The sequence below is a fragment of the Puma concolor genome, chromosome E3 (genome assembly GCF_028749965.1).
Source record: "Puma concolor isolate L17-30 chromosome E3, mPumCon1.1.hap2, whole genome shotgun sequence".
NCBI classification, from domain to species: Eukaryota; Metazoa; Chordata; class Mammalia; order Carnivora; family Felidae; genus Puma; species Puma concolor.
In genome coordinates this window covers 29,606,781-29,619,403 of record NC_141682.1, presented here as the reverse complement: position 1 = coordinate 29,619,403, position 12,623 = coordinate 29,606,781, and the positions used below count along the sequence as shown (strand labels likewise).

At 49.7% G+C, this 12,623-nt stretch overlaps 1 protein-coding gene across 2 annotated transcripts in view; it reads right to left on the bottom strand.

The window, feature by feature from the left end:
• The window catches only part of ABCC6 (ATP binding cassette subfamily C member 6), a 52,479-nt gene that overhangs the window by 37,400 nt on the left and 2,456 nt on the right, over window positions 1–12,623 (bottom strand). For both annotated transcript variants that reach the window (XM_086693003.1, XM_086693002.1), the window contains exons 3-7: window positions 10,797–10,922; window positions 10,523–10,651; window positions 6,445–6,570; window positions 5,178–5,239; window positions 2,023–2,154 (exon numbers count right to left, since the gene is read on the bottom strand). In XM_086693003.1, the coding sequence (XP_086549129.1) occupies window positions 2,023–2,154; window positions 5,178–5,239; window positions 6,445–6,570; window positions 10,523–10,651; window positions 10,797–10,922 (575 nt within the window). The remainder of the gene's footprint in view (window positions 1–2,022; window positions 2,155–5,177; window positions 5,240–6,444; window positions 6,571–10,522; window positions 10,652–10,796; window positions 10,923–12,623) is intronic.

Below are 12,623 nucleotides of genomic sequence, written 5' to 3'. Positions count from 1 at the left end.
TCACAGTCCAGGTTTTAGGTCTCTGGACTGGAGGCCATTTAGTGCAGGGTGTACACGTGACCACAGGAAGAGGCAGGGGGTGACTGTCCAGGTCCAAGTTGGGAAAACAAAAGGGAGTGGAACAGACTGTGGCCAACCAATGCCCAGCCCACTGGGGCCTGCCCAGATCCACTCCCCTGTTGCCATGCAGGGGACGTGACCCGGCACTGCCCATGTCCTTTAAAAGACACCAGAATTCCAGATTTTTATATGAAATCTCCAATGTTTTAAATACTGGCAACTTTAAAAAAAAAAAGAGAAAAAAACCCCGAACAACACATGGACCAAACATACCTTGGGAACCTGACCTGGTCTGCGAGTGGCTGGTTCCTGACCTCTCAGGATGACGTCCTCTCCCTTCCCCCCAAAATTGCAAAATACTTCAGAAATAAAACCAAGGTTCTTTCTGTGTGTAATCAGTCAACTCAGAAAAAAACTCAGGGAGGCCTTTGTATGGCCATGTCTTCTGTCGATTGCTATGGATTCTTAATCTGTCCTGGAGAATGTTTCTATCCTGGCTGCAATATTCTCATGCCCCTGAGGGGAGGTCACAGCTGGGAGAGAGTGGGCAAGACCTCTAGGACTCTTTTTTTTTTTTTTTTTTTAATGTTTATATCTTTTTGAGAGAGACAGTGTGAGTGGGGGAGGGGCAGAGAGAGAGGGAGACACAGAATCCGAAGCAGACCCCAGGCTCTGAGCTGTCAGTGCAGAGTCCCATGTGGGGCTCGAAGTCACAAATCATGAGATGGGACGCTTAAGTGACTGAGCCACTCAGACGCCCCCCTCTAAGGTCCTTTTGAATGAATTCGGCCACTTAGAAATCATGTAAGACTAGAGGGGCAATTCAACAAAATATTCCTGCAATGAGCTGCTATTTTGACTTGCTCATATCATTTACCCCTTTTGGGAAAACATACCCCACTGTGGCTCTGAAGGGGCTACCGATCATGGGGCCTGCCCCCGGCTATGGCATTGGTCCTGACTCAAGTCAGCCAATGCCTTCCCTAGCATTTTCTGTACAGATGCTAGGAGAGACACTCCTGCTGGGGTTGCTGCACTGGCAGGATATGAGGCGAGCCAATACATCAGCTGAGCTGAGAGATGGAGAGAAAGAATTTGGATATTATGCAAGCCCCTGGATCCAGCCACACCTGAGGCTAGACCTACCTTCTAAGCTATGTGAGCCAATAGACTGTCTCTCACTTCTTCTAATTTGGAGGATTCAACAACCCCCACAAAATCCTAAAGTACACAGGGGAACCCTCTAACTCTTCCCACAGGGCGAAGGCACTTTTGTCAGTGCCCTGAAACACGAAGTTCACATGATTTGGCCAAAGTCATCAACTACTTCATGGCAAGACTGCTTTAACCCACGTTTAATGAATCCTATGTTGACAGCTCTTTTCTGTAGACCAGAGGTTCCCAACTGGGTTCCTCAGAGTCAGAGGGGACCACAGAAGTTTCCAGAGATGCCACAGAGGGCAAGGGTGAGGCAGAGCTGGCAGGACTAGAAAGGGTTGGAAATCCTCCAGATAACTGACACTATTGGAGCTTTTACCATTGTTGAGGTATTTGCTCAGTTCTTTTCTACAAATTTTTTCATCCCCCAGAAGCTAATGGCATCCTCGTTGAACAGATAAGAAAACCGAGGGCCAGGGAACGAATCCCTTGGGTTAGATACTAAGTAGTTGCCTGCATGTTGTGGATCACCACAGAACCTTTCACTCCCCATCTGTTTCCTGTCTGCTGTCCCAACATCCAAGCTTCCCTCTGGAGGCACCCACTGTGTCCTCTTGGAAGCTGCGAAGCACTCTGGGAGGAAATGTCCCTTGGGCCTGGTCAGTTCATGCTTACTGGGATCAGCTGGCAGGCAGGGGACTATGGCAGTGGAGCCCAGAGTAGGGTCTGGGGTCGTACTCGGGGCCAAGTGATGAGCTTTGCTGGCCAAGCGTTGGGCCGGGCTCTCGTTTCTCACACACTCACCGCTGGGCCGCACTGCGGTTTCTCGTCCATGCCCTCTCGAGCTGGGAAACAATTTCTTTTGAGGAGTTTTCTCGCCCAAGTGACCAGAGGTCTTTTGGCCCAAGTGGCCTCCTGTAGCCTCTCCAGACCAGCCTGTAAAAAGAGAGTCACCAGGACAAGCTCCTCCCTCCATGCTCTCCTCCCCTCCCCCACAGGGTCCTGCCCTGGGAGCTATGTGACCCTGAGTAAGTCACTTTTCCTCTGCTGGCCCCTCAGGAAAATGAAAGCATTTAGCCTGAGCACCCCCAACATTTGTGGGGCACTTCCCAGTTTACAAAGATCATCCCATTAAATCTTACACAAGAACACTCAGTGATAACTATTGACCTATTTTACAGATGAGGAGAAGAAATCGAGGTTCAGAGACACTCAGTGACTTAATCAATGGACAGCCTGTGTGGCGAGGGAAATAAACCTCCCCAGAGTCAGAAGTCCAGAGTTGGAAACCTGAGCTCCACCCTCAGCTTTAAGTGCCTTGTTCACCTCTGCAGCCACCTGGCCTCAGGACCTTTGCACATGTACATTGCTCTGCTTAGAACCCTTTTCCTGCCTTTCTTCACCTGGCCGCTTCCTGGGCTTAGACGTGATTTCTTTAGATACCCACTTGATGGCCCTTCAGTCCACGTAGATTTTCCCATTATAGACTTTTTTCCTGAGCTTTTCTTTACAATGCTTGTTGCCATTATGACTTACTTTTTTGATATGGTTATATGTTGAGTGTCTTTCTCCTCCACTGGATGGTAAATTCCATGGGGGCAAAAAGCACTTGCCTTTATTCTCCTCTATATCCTCACCTCCTGACACAGGACCAAAGATGTGTCAAATAAAACCAGTTTTCAGCTCTGTCACCTTGGGCACCTCCCTTCCCACCAGTGGATCTCAATTCTCTCACCTTAAAATGAGAGTTTACCAACACTTGGACTGGATTGTAGGTGGCACATTATTGGAGGCAGTCACGGAGAGGACATGACCTCCGGGTGTCCCGCAAGCTGGACGTGGGCAATCAGAGGCTCCTCGCCCGTCCTCTGTCCTTGGAAAGTAGGATCTGCCCACTCTGCCTGCACTAAAAGTCGTTTCAAGGATGCAGCCTTGAGAAGGCAATGTGTTGTTGAAACTATCTGGATGGTAGATGTGCCTGAACCCCGCTGAGGCCCCCGCATTAACTTGTAAGATTCTGGCGGGCGGGTGCAGAGATCTATTCGCTTTGTGGCCGCCCAGGACAAGCCTCCTAAGTTTCCTTGCTTATTAAAACCACCACCTGCCAATTGGAACGGTCTGCTCTGTCTTCAGTCTGTCCTTGCCAAGCTGGGGGCCAGCTTGCGAACCAGCACACATACACAAGAGATCAATTACTCTAGACTTCAAGGCGGGAGCATGGTTTATTACTTCTGAGGTGTCTGTAATTTTTCTGATAATACCAAGAAGATGGTCTTGTTTGCTGCTGGTCCTAAGCTCGCCTCGGAGACTTTCCAAGTTCCTTTTTTTTTTTTTTTTTTAACATTTATTTTTGAGACAGAGAGAGACAGAGCATGAACGGGAGAGGGGCAGAGAGAGAGGGAGACACAGAATCGGAAGCAGGCTCCAGGCTCTGAGCCATCAGCCCAGAGCCCAACGCAGGGCTCGAAATCACGGACTGTGAGATCGTGACCTGAGCTGAAGTCGGACGCCTAACCGACTGAGACACCCAGGCGCCCCTCCTTTTGTTTTTTTAATGCAGAGCAAATTCAGCCAATCTAGTTCTGACCTAGAAATTATTAACATGACCTGGTTTTCACTGAAATTTTGGGGGGAGGAGATCTATGTGGCAAGTGATTTAATAGGTTTTTTTCCAACTTGGCAGTGATAGAAAGTTTCCTTTAAAAAAAGTTTATTAAAGTAGAAAAAGTGAGTTGATTTAAAGAAAAAAAAACCCCCAAAAACCAGGCGCCTGGGTGGCTCTGTCGGTTGGGCATCCAACTTCGACTTGGGTCATGATCTCACGGGTTGTGGGTTCAAGCCCCAAATCGGGCTCTGCACTGTTGGCATAGAGCCCACTTCTGATCCTGTGTCGTCCTCTCTCTCAGTCCCTCCCTTACTAATTCTCTCTCTCCCTCTCTTTCTCTGTCTTAAAACTAATAAACTTTTTAAAAAAGTTTTTAAAAAAAGAAAGAAAAATGAGTTTAAAAATAGAAAAAAAACCACTAAGTAAAGGAAGGAAAATAAAATCCCAATAAGGCAAAAAGCTTGAAGAATGATCCACAAATGCCTACATTTGGGAAAAAGAGGGCTAGGTCCTCTCTAGAGCTGTTTGGCCAAACTGTATGCACTTCCCATCAATTCCTCACCCCGAGGGCATTCTAGTCTTTATGTATTCACCAACCACTTTGTATAGTACTCATTATGGGCCAGACCCTGTGCTCAGTGCTTTGAAGCCTTATTTCATTTCATTCCCACACCCCTATTAGGTAGATGCTCTTATTATCCTCACTTTTCAGGGGCGGGGACTGAGACGCAGAGAGGTTAAGCAGCTTGCCCAGGGTCACACAGCCAGGAAGTGGCGAGGCCAGGATTCGAATCCAGGGGCTGCCAAGATCTGACTGCAATGTGGTCTGGAGGGGACAGGGCATCCTCACTGCCTGGTGTGCTGGCCCTGGAGAAACACATGTCTTCTCCACCTCTGGGAGCCTCTGGGGAGTAAAGATGTGGTCTCTTATGTCCTTACTCCCGGTGCTTAGCAAATAGCAGGTGCATATTAGATGCTGGTGGAATGAATGCAGCCAAGGAATAGATTTGGTTTTGTTGAGCACCTACTGTGCATAAGCACTAAGCAATGTACATTTAATGAAGGTAGAGCTGTTCCCCTTTTACAGAGGGGAAAACTGAGGTCCTGAATGTTTGTGATACGGGCCAGCTAAGAAGGAAAGCCGGACTCAAACCCAGATCTCACTCCAGTGAGTGAATGGGAATGGGGTGTGGAGATTGGACACACTGACATCGGACAGAGAAGCACTGAGGCTGGGAGGAAGAAAGCCTGGCTGACCTTGGTAGGCTTGACCGGAAACATCTTGGGGGGAAGAGGTGTAGTGACGAATAAGAAAGCAAATGCACCTTGGCCCCTTCCCTGCTACTCTACTTACCCAGAAACCCACCAGAACATGGCCTTGGAAGGGAAGGAAGCTCCAGCCTCTGGGCATGGATTCTGTAAAGACAAGAGATGGTGTTGGTGAAGGACGCAAGTCTCACATTCCATGGCCAGTATAAGGCAAGGGAACCAAGGTCAGGAAGACCGGACGAACGGACCGTGAGCTCGGTATTACTGGAAGTGCGCACTGAGATGCCCTGACTGCTTGTTACAGGTGAATACCTGTGGGCTAGGTGCTTCCTAGCAGGTAAGGCCCAAAGCGATTTGTGCCACAAATCTGACAGCAACCAATAGGTAAGAACTAACAGCTTCCCAGGGGAACAACTATTACTAATACTGAGACTAAGAACCTCCTAGAAGCACGGAGCATGTGCGACACAGACAGTAACATCCTCGACAACATCCTTCAGTGAATATGGTGAGAAGTGCGGAGGGATCTGTCCTGAGACGTTGCCAGCTGCTCCAGAAAAACTGCACGCATCTTCACCTTTTACCACTAGAGCACGAGACTGCTTATTTCACCACATCTTTGCCATCACAGCTTATTAGCAATTTTTAATGTTTTCTTTCATTCTCACAGAACAAAAAAGTTCTAGAGTCTTCATTTGATTACTCATGTCACTGAGCATTTTTTTTCCTTAGGTGACCTTAGCTCAACTGTCTCTTCCTCAGAGAATTCTTTCCTGATTTCACAGGCTAGTTCAGTGCTACCTGTTATAAACTCTCACGGACCCCGAATTTCTCCTGCAGGGCACTTGCCCCAAATGTAACTTTCTATGTGCTTGTGCAATTATGTGATTAATGTCTGGTTGCTCTACTTGGCTGTTAGCTGCATGAGGACAGGGACTACGTCTGCTTGTTTGCCATAGATCCTCAGCACCTAGCTGGGGTACAGCGCAGGGACTGGACCACGGCTCCTGGGCCAGATCTGGCACAGTGCCTGTTTCTGCAAGTAAAATTTTGCTGGAATACAGCCATGCTCCTTTGACATACTATCTGTGCAGCAGCAACAGAGTTGAATCGATGCTGCAGAGACCATATGGCCCACAAAGCCTAAAATACTTTCTGTCTTGCTCTGATCAGAAAAAGTTGGCCAGCCTAGGGCACAGATATACAATACACATTTTGCTGAATGAAAGAATGGGTAAAAAATTATGAAAGGCTCGTGTCCTAGTTTAGCTCCCTTCTGTCCCACGGGGAAACTGAGACCCGAAATGAAACAGGGACAAGGGAGGTGCTGGGTTGGAGACACGGCAACTTACAGACTGTTGGGGGTCTTTAGGGAAGAAGGGGGGTTGATCGACGAGGCAGGACAGCACAAACTGTGCCAGCACCAGAGACAAGCACAGGTAGGTCGACAGGTGGTAGTAGGGGTCACTCTGGAAGCCCTGTGGGCGAGAAAGCACAAGTCCCATCGAGTGTGGCATGGTGAAGTCTGCAGCCAGAGGCCTGTGGGGAGCAGAGGCTGGGCAGGGTGTCTCTAAGGGGAGGAATGCTCACGGCTGAGCAGGTTTCTGAAGCTATGAGCAGTGCCCAGGCAGGGAGCCAGAGCCACAGGGTTTGAAAGCCAGTGCCCCCGGCATGCCTGGTGACCCGATTTAGGAACACCCGACCCCCATACTCTGCGTGAAATGGGGCGGCATGTGTCTCCCCTTAGGCAGGTGACAGTTGACCACAGCCCCTGGAATGTGAGCAGGGGGGATACTTTTCCTTTCTCCTTGTGCCACGGAGGAAAGCCCTTCTCTACTCCAGCCCCCACCCCAATATCCCATTCTGCTTCCTCATGGCCAGTGTTTTCTGGTTTTAGAGGGAAACTGGTTTGGGGCACCTGGGTGGCTCAGTCGATTAAGCATTGGACTCTCAGTTTCAGCTCAGGTCATGATCTCACCGTTGTGAGATCCAGCCTCCCATGGGGCTTGCGTCGGGCTCAGGCTCACGGTGCAGAGCATGCTTGGGATTTTCTCTCTCTCCTCTCTCTGCCCCTCCCCCGGTTGCATGCATGTGTGCACATGCTCTCTCTCTCTCAAAATAAATAGATAAACTTAAATAAAAAAGAAGGGAACTGGATTTTGGATTTAGTGAGCATTTACTCCACCCTGTGCCTATGCGGGAGTGTTTTTGGGCACTGTCTCATCAAGTCCCTCCCCACTCTGACCCCAGCTGGAGTTTAGCTGCTTTATTTTACTCATGCAGAAACCAAGTTCACAGAAGCAATAGCACCTTGCTCAAGGGCACCCAGATGATCTGATCCAAATCAAGAACTTTTGCTGCCACACCGTGATGGCTTTCGTATCTGCTGCCCCTCTGTCAGACTCCCTTAATTTCTTTTCCCATGCTCAGGTATGTGGTTTATGCAGAAGTGACTCCATTTCAGGTGGTGGGCAGGGGACTGAGGTCTGACCAGTGAGTACGTTCCAGTCCCCTGGCTACTGTGATGGGGTCAGGAATGGACATACGACCCACACTGGGCCAGTGAGAGCTGGAACCATCCCGAGATCTTTCACTGGGGTTGCTGCAGGGGTGGAGCCTAGGTCTAGTGCGATTGTTGGTTCTTCTTGCCACCCCACTGTTGAATAAATAACAGGCTAGAACCAAAAGACAGAAGGAGATGGAGATCTATCTGATGGCGTCATCTGAACACTTAGACCAACCGTGCCCAGGAGAGCCCCCATGTAGGAGCTAATGAATTCCTCCAGACTTTTTTCCCCCCTTAAGCTAGTGTGAGTTGAGTCTTTGTGGCTTAAAACAAGAGCCCTCGTTTCAAATGGCAGTTCCTCTACGGGATTTCTACTCTTTTGTTCTTACTTTTGTTTTCTGAGGTATTAGACAATTTGATATCCCAGCTACATCGTGGCTCACCTTCTCTATAATGCCATTTTTTAAAAATTTTTTAACGTTTATTTATTTTTGAGACAGAGAGAGACAGAGCATGAACGGGGGAGAGGCAGAGAGAGAGAGGGAGACACAGAATTGGAAGCAGGCTCCAGGCTCCGAGCTGTCAGCACAGAGCCCGACGCAGGGCTCGATCTCACGGACCGCGAGATCATGACCTGAGCCGAAGTCGGCCACTTAACCGACTGAGCCACCCAGGCGCCCCTCTAATGCCATTTTTACCACTGTTTCTATCGGGACATTTGTTCTGAATTCGGGGGAGATGGACTTGGGCTCTGCGCTCCTCGGCCGTGTGACCTTGAGGAGGCCGCTCATTTCTCTTAGCCTTGGTTTCCCCATCTTTAAAACGGGACTGTGAGAATCTGCCATAGCACATTCTTGTAAGAATCCAATGAAGACATGACATAAAGTGGCTTTTGCAGGGCCTGGCATGTGGCTGGGGTCACAATATTAATGCGTGGCCACAATATTATTATTTCTGTGCTGCATCTGGCCGCTGGGGGAACCTAGCTTTGCACACATCAGGGGATGGCCTGTGCAATTTTCCCATCGGTTACGAAGATTACTTTGTGAAAATCTGTCCTTAAGGACAGAATGGTATGTCTCTGCCTTTTCCTTTTGGGAGCAGGACTGGAGCAACCATTTGGCTGGAGAAACGATCTACAGCCCATTGCAGGGGGTCTCCAGATCTGGGGTGAGCATCCAAACTACGCAAGCACTTTTCAACTGGGGCAAATTTGTCCCCAAGGGCAGACACTCTGGGTTTTACCATCAAGGGAAGGTGTGCACTTGGCATCTAGCGGGTGGAGGCCGGGGATGCTGTTTAACATCCGATAAGGTGAGAACGGCTCCCCCCGGCCCCAAAGAGAATGATGTCAAGAATGCTGAGGTTGAGGAACCGAGGTCTGGGCTATTTCTCTCTTTGCAGGTAAACAGATCCGATGTGTCCCTTAACACGGAACTGCTATTGGCCAGGATGGGAAACCGAAATATAGGGAGGTGGGTGGGGGGAAGGGAAGCCTGGGTAGCTCAGTGGGTTGAGCATCTGACTCTTGATTTTGGCTCAGGTCCTGATCTCATGGTCTTGAGAGTGAGCTGAAAGCACAGTGCTCACTCTCTCTACATAAAATGAAAAAGAAATACGGATGGATATGCAACAATGCGTATTATGTCCAGAGGGGAGCATGGGTGAGGGTAGGTGAGAACGAGGGGAGATGTGCACACTCATACAGAAAGATTGTGTGCGCAGGTATGTTTTGGGAGGTCATTCCACTCACTCGTGTCTCGCACTTGGAGCCTTTTCAAGAACACAAACTTGAGACAGTAACATGTTGTGGAGACTGTCTGGACATAAGCCTCTATATACTTTGAAGATTCTGGTGGCAGGTGCGGACATCTACTCGTCCTGTGGTGCCTGGGACAAGCCTTGTAAGTCCCCTTGCTTATTATTTTAATTTTTTTTTTAATGTTTATTTATTTTTGGGACAGAGAGAGACAGAGCATGAACGGGGGAGGGGCAGAGAGAGAGGGAGACACAGAATCGGAAACAGGCTCCAGGCTCTGAGCCATCCAGCCCAGAGCCTGACGCGGGGCTCGAACTCACAGACCGTGAGATCGTGACCTGGCTGAAGTCGGATGCTTAACCGACTGCGCCACCCAGGCGCCCCCGCCTTGCTTATTAACTCTGCCAGCTACCATCTGGAGTATCAGGTATTAGACCTAATACAAATTAGACCTAATTTTTTTTAAATTTTTATTATTTATTGAGAGAGATTGTTTATTATTTTTGAGAGAGTACAAGTGAGGGAGGGGCAGAGAGAGAGGGAGACACAGAATCCAAATCAGGCTCCCGGCTCCGAGCTGTCAGCACAGAGCCCGACGCGGGGCTCGAACCCACAAACCGCAAGATCACGACCTGACCTGAAGTCAGACACTTAACCGACCGAGCCACCCACGCGCCCCTATGGGGCCACTTTCAAATTTCATCGGGGAAGCTCCTGACGGCGTGAACCAACACTGCACCTGTGGCCAGTGGTGCGAGGGAGGACGTGTGCATGGGTGTGCAGTGTGGGAATGGGCGATGCATGTGCCTGAATCGTGTGGGAGCTTGAAGGCGCAGACACACTGGGTGGCGGCAGGGGTGGGTGTGCTTCAGACGGTAGTTGTGTGATGCATGAAAGGTGGGGCACAAAGGGGTGCGTCTGCTGGGCAAGTGAAGTGTGTGAGCTAAGTGTGTAAGACCCTGGGAATGAGTGTCCATAAAAACATATGGGATGACGCATACACCTGTGTGAGTGAGTGTGCCTGTGTGTCGCTGGAGTTTAAGCAACCGTGGTGTGTGTTCCTGTGTAGACAGTAAGTCATGTGTGGAAAGGGGAGGAGGAAGGACGGAGGCAGGGCAACCCACGGCCTGAAACTGCCACATCGGTTCCCCAGGCTTCCACTTACCCCTTGCGAGGCCAGCTGGGCAGCATTGGTCGCTGGCAAGAGAAAGCAGAGCAGCCAGTATCCAAACAGCAGCCCCGATGCCCGGACCCCTTTCTTCCTCTCCGTGTGGACCAGGAACATGGCGAAGCTCTGGACAGGAGAGTCAGGACAGGCCCCTTAAGGTGGGCAGGGGCAGGGAGGGCGGAAGGGAGCTGTGCTCTGCCCCACACCCTCCACCAGGGCAAGAGAAGCCTCTCAGCCAGGAGCAAGCCCAGCAAGCCTGGGTTGTCCTTACCGTCGTGGTGAGCCACACAGTAGGATGAATGAGGAATTCTGGGGCCTGGGGTGTTCCCCGCTGGATTCTCCAGAGAGCCACAGACACGCTGGACGTGCACAGGATGATGAGGGCAAGCCCAAGCACCTGGGAAACAGGCTTGGCTAGATAAGGCCGGCGGGCAAAAAGAAGGGTGGGGGACAAACCAGACAGGGACCCCACGCCCACTGGGCAGTGGCTCTGGATGAGGCACTGCTAAGGTCCCAACATCATAATTTAGCAGTGCCGGTGTGAGAGATGCCGAATAAGAAGCAGGAAGGGGAGCCTTACCTACAGATTCACCTTGACCTGGAAGTGTCCTATAAATAATATGCCCCAGGGACCCAGGCCAACCCAGTATTTTCCAGAATGCGAGGGTGGGGCAGGGTGCACCAAGAGTACGCAGGCGAGGTGCTTTAGGTATGAAGAAGGGCCATGGGGGCACCTGGGTGGCTCAGTAGGTTAAGTGTCCAACTTCAGCTCAGGTCATGTTCTCATGGTTCGTGAGTTCAAGCCCTGCGTCGGGCTCTGACAGCTCAGAGCCTGGAGCCTGCTTCAAATTCTGTGTCTTTCTCTCTCTCTGCCCCTCCCCCGCTCATGCGCTGTCTGTCTGTCTCTCTCTCAAATAAATAAACATCAAAAAAATGTTTAAAAAAAGGGGCTCCTGGGTGGCTCAGACGGTTAACTGTCCGACTTCAGCTCAGGTCACGATCTCATGGTTCATGAGTTCGAGCCCTACATTGGGCTCTGTGCTGACAGCTTGGAGCCTGGAGGCTGCTTTGGATTCTGTGTGTGTGTGTGTGTGTGTGTGTGTGTGTGTGTGTGTGTGTGTGTGTCTCCCTCTCTCTGCCCCTCCCCCCACTCCCCACTCACACTCTGTGTCTCTCGAAAATAAACAAACAGTTATAAATAAATAAATAAATAAATAAATAAAAAAGCGGCCTGAAACAACATTCACGCAGGGGACAACATTCACGCAGGATATGAAAAAGTTACACTCTCTTCAAGTCCCTTTGACCTCTACTATTTTTAAAAAGTTTTTAATGTTTATTTATTTTTGACAGAGAGAGCACGAGTGAGTGACAGGCAAAGAGAGAGGGAGACACAGAATCTGAACCAGGCTTCAGGCTCTGAGCTGTCAGCACACGGCCTGACGCGGGACTTGAACTCACCAACAGTGAGATCATGACCTGAGCCGAAACTGGATGCTTAACCGACTGAGCCACCCAGACACCCGTGACCCCTGCTATAAAATCAAGGAGAAGCTCTGTCAGGACTGGTATGTCTCCAGACCTTTCTCTAAGATGCGGGGATCTCTCTTCTGAATGAGAGAAAGCAGGAAAGCAGAAGGTGGACACAGGTGGGAGAGAAGACGAGGCCTCTGGGCGCAGAGCAGCAACTATTACAAGCACCTCACAGTCCAAAGCGGGGCTCCAAGTACTACTGGCGGCCTGGGTTTGACCCGCTGCCTATTTTTGTATCCCCTGTGAGCTAAGGATGGTTTTTGACATTTTTCAATCATTGAACAAAACTCAAAAAAGTATAATATGTCGTGATGTGTGAAAATTACATGAAGTTTAAATTTCAGTGACTTTCGAGAAAATGCTATCGAGACACAGTCATGCTTATTTATTGACTGTTGTTTGTGGCTGCTTTCCTGCTGCAATGGCAGAGTAGGTGACATGGAATCCACATGGACCTTCAAAGCCTCAAATATATACTGTCTGGCCCTTTAAGGAAGAGTTCGACAATAGGACAAAAATTAACGAGGTGGTATGGGAAGGACGTTCTTTTTTTTTTTTTTTTTTT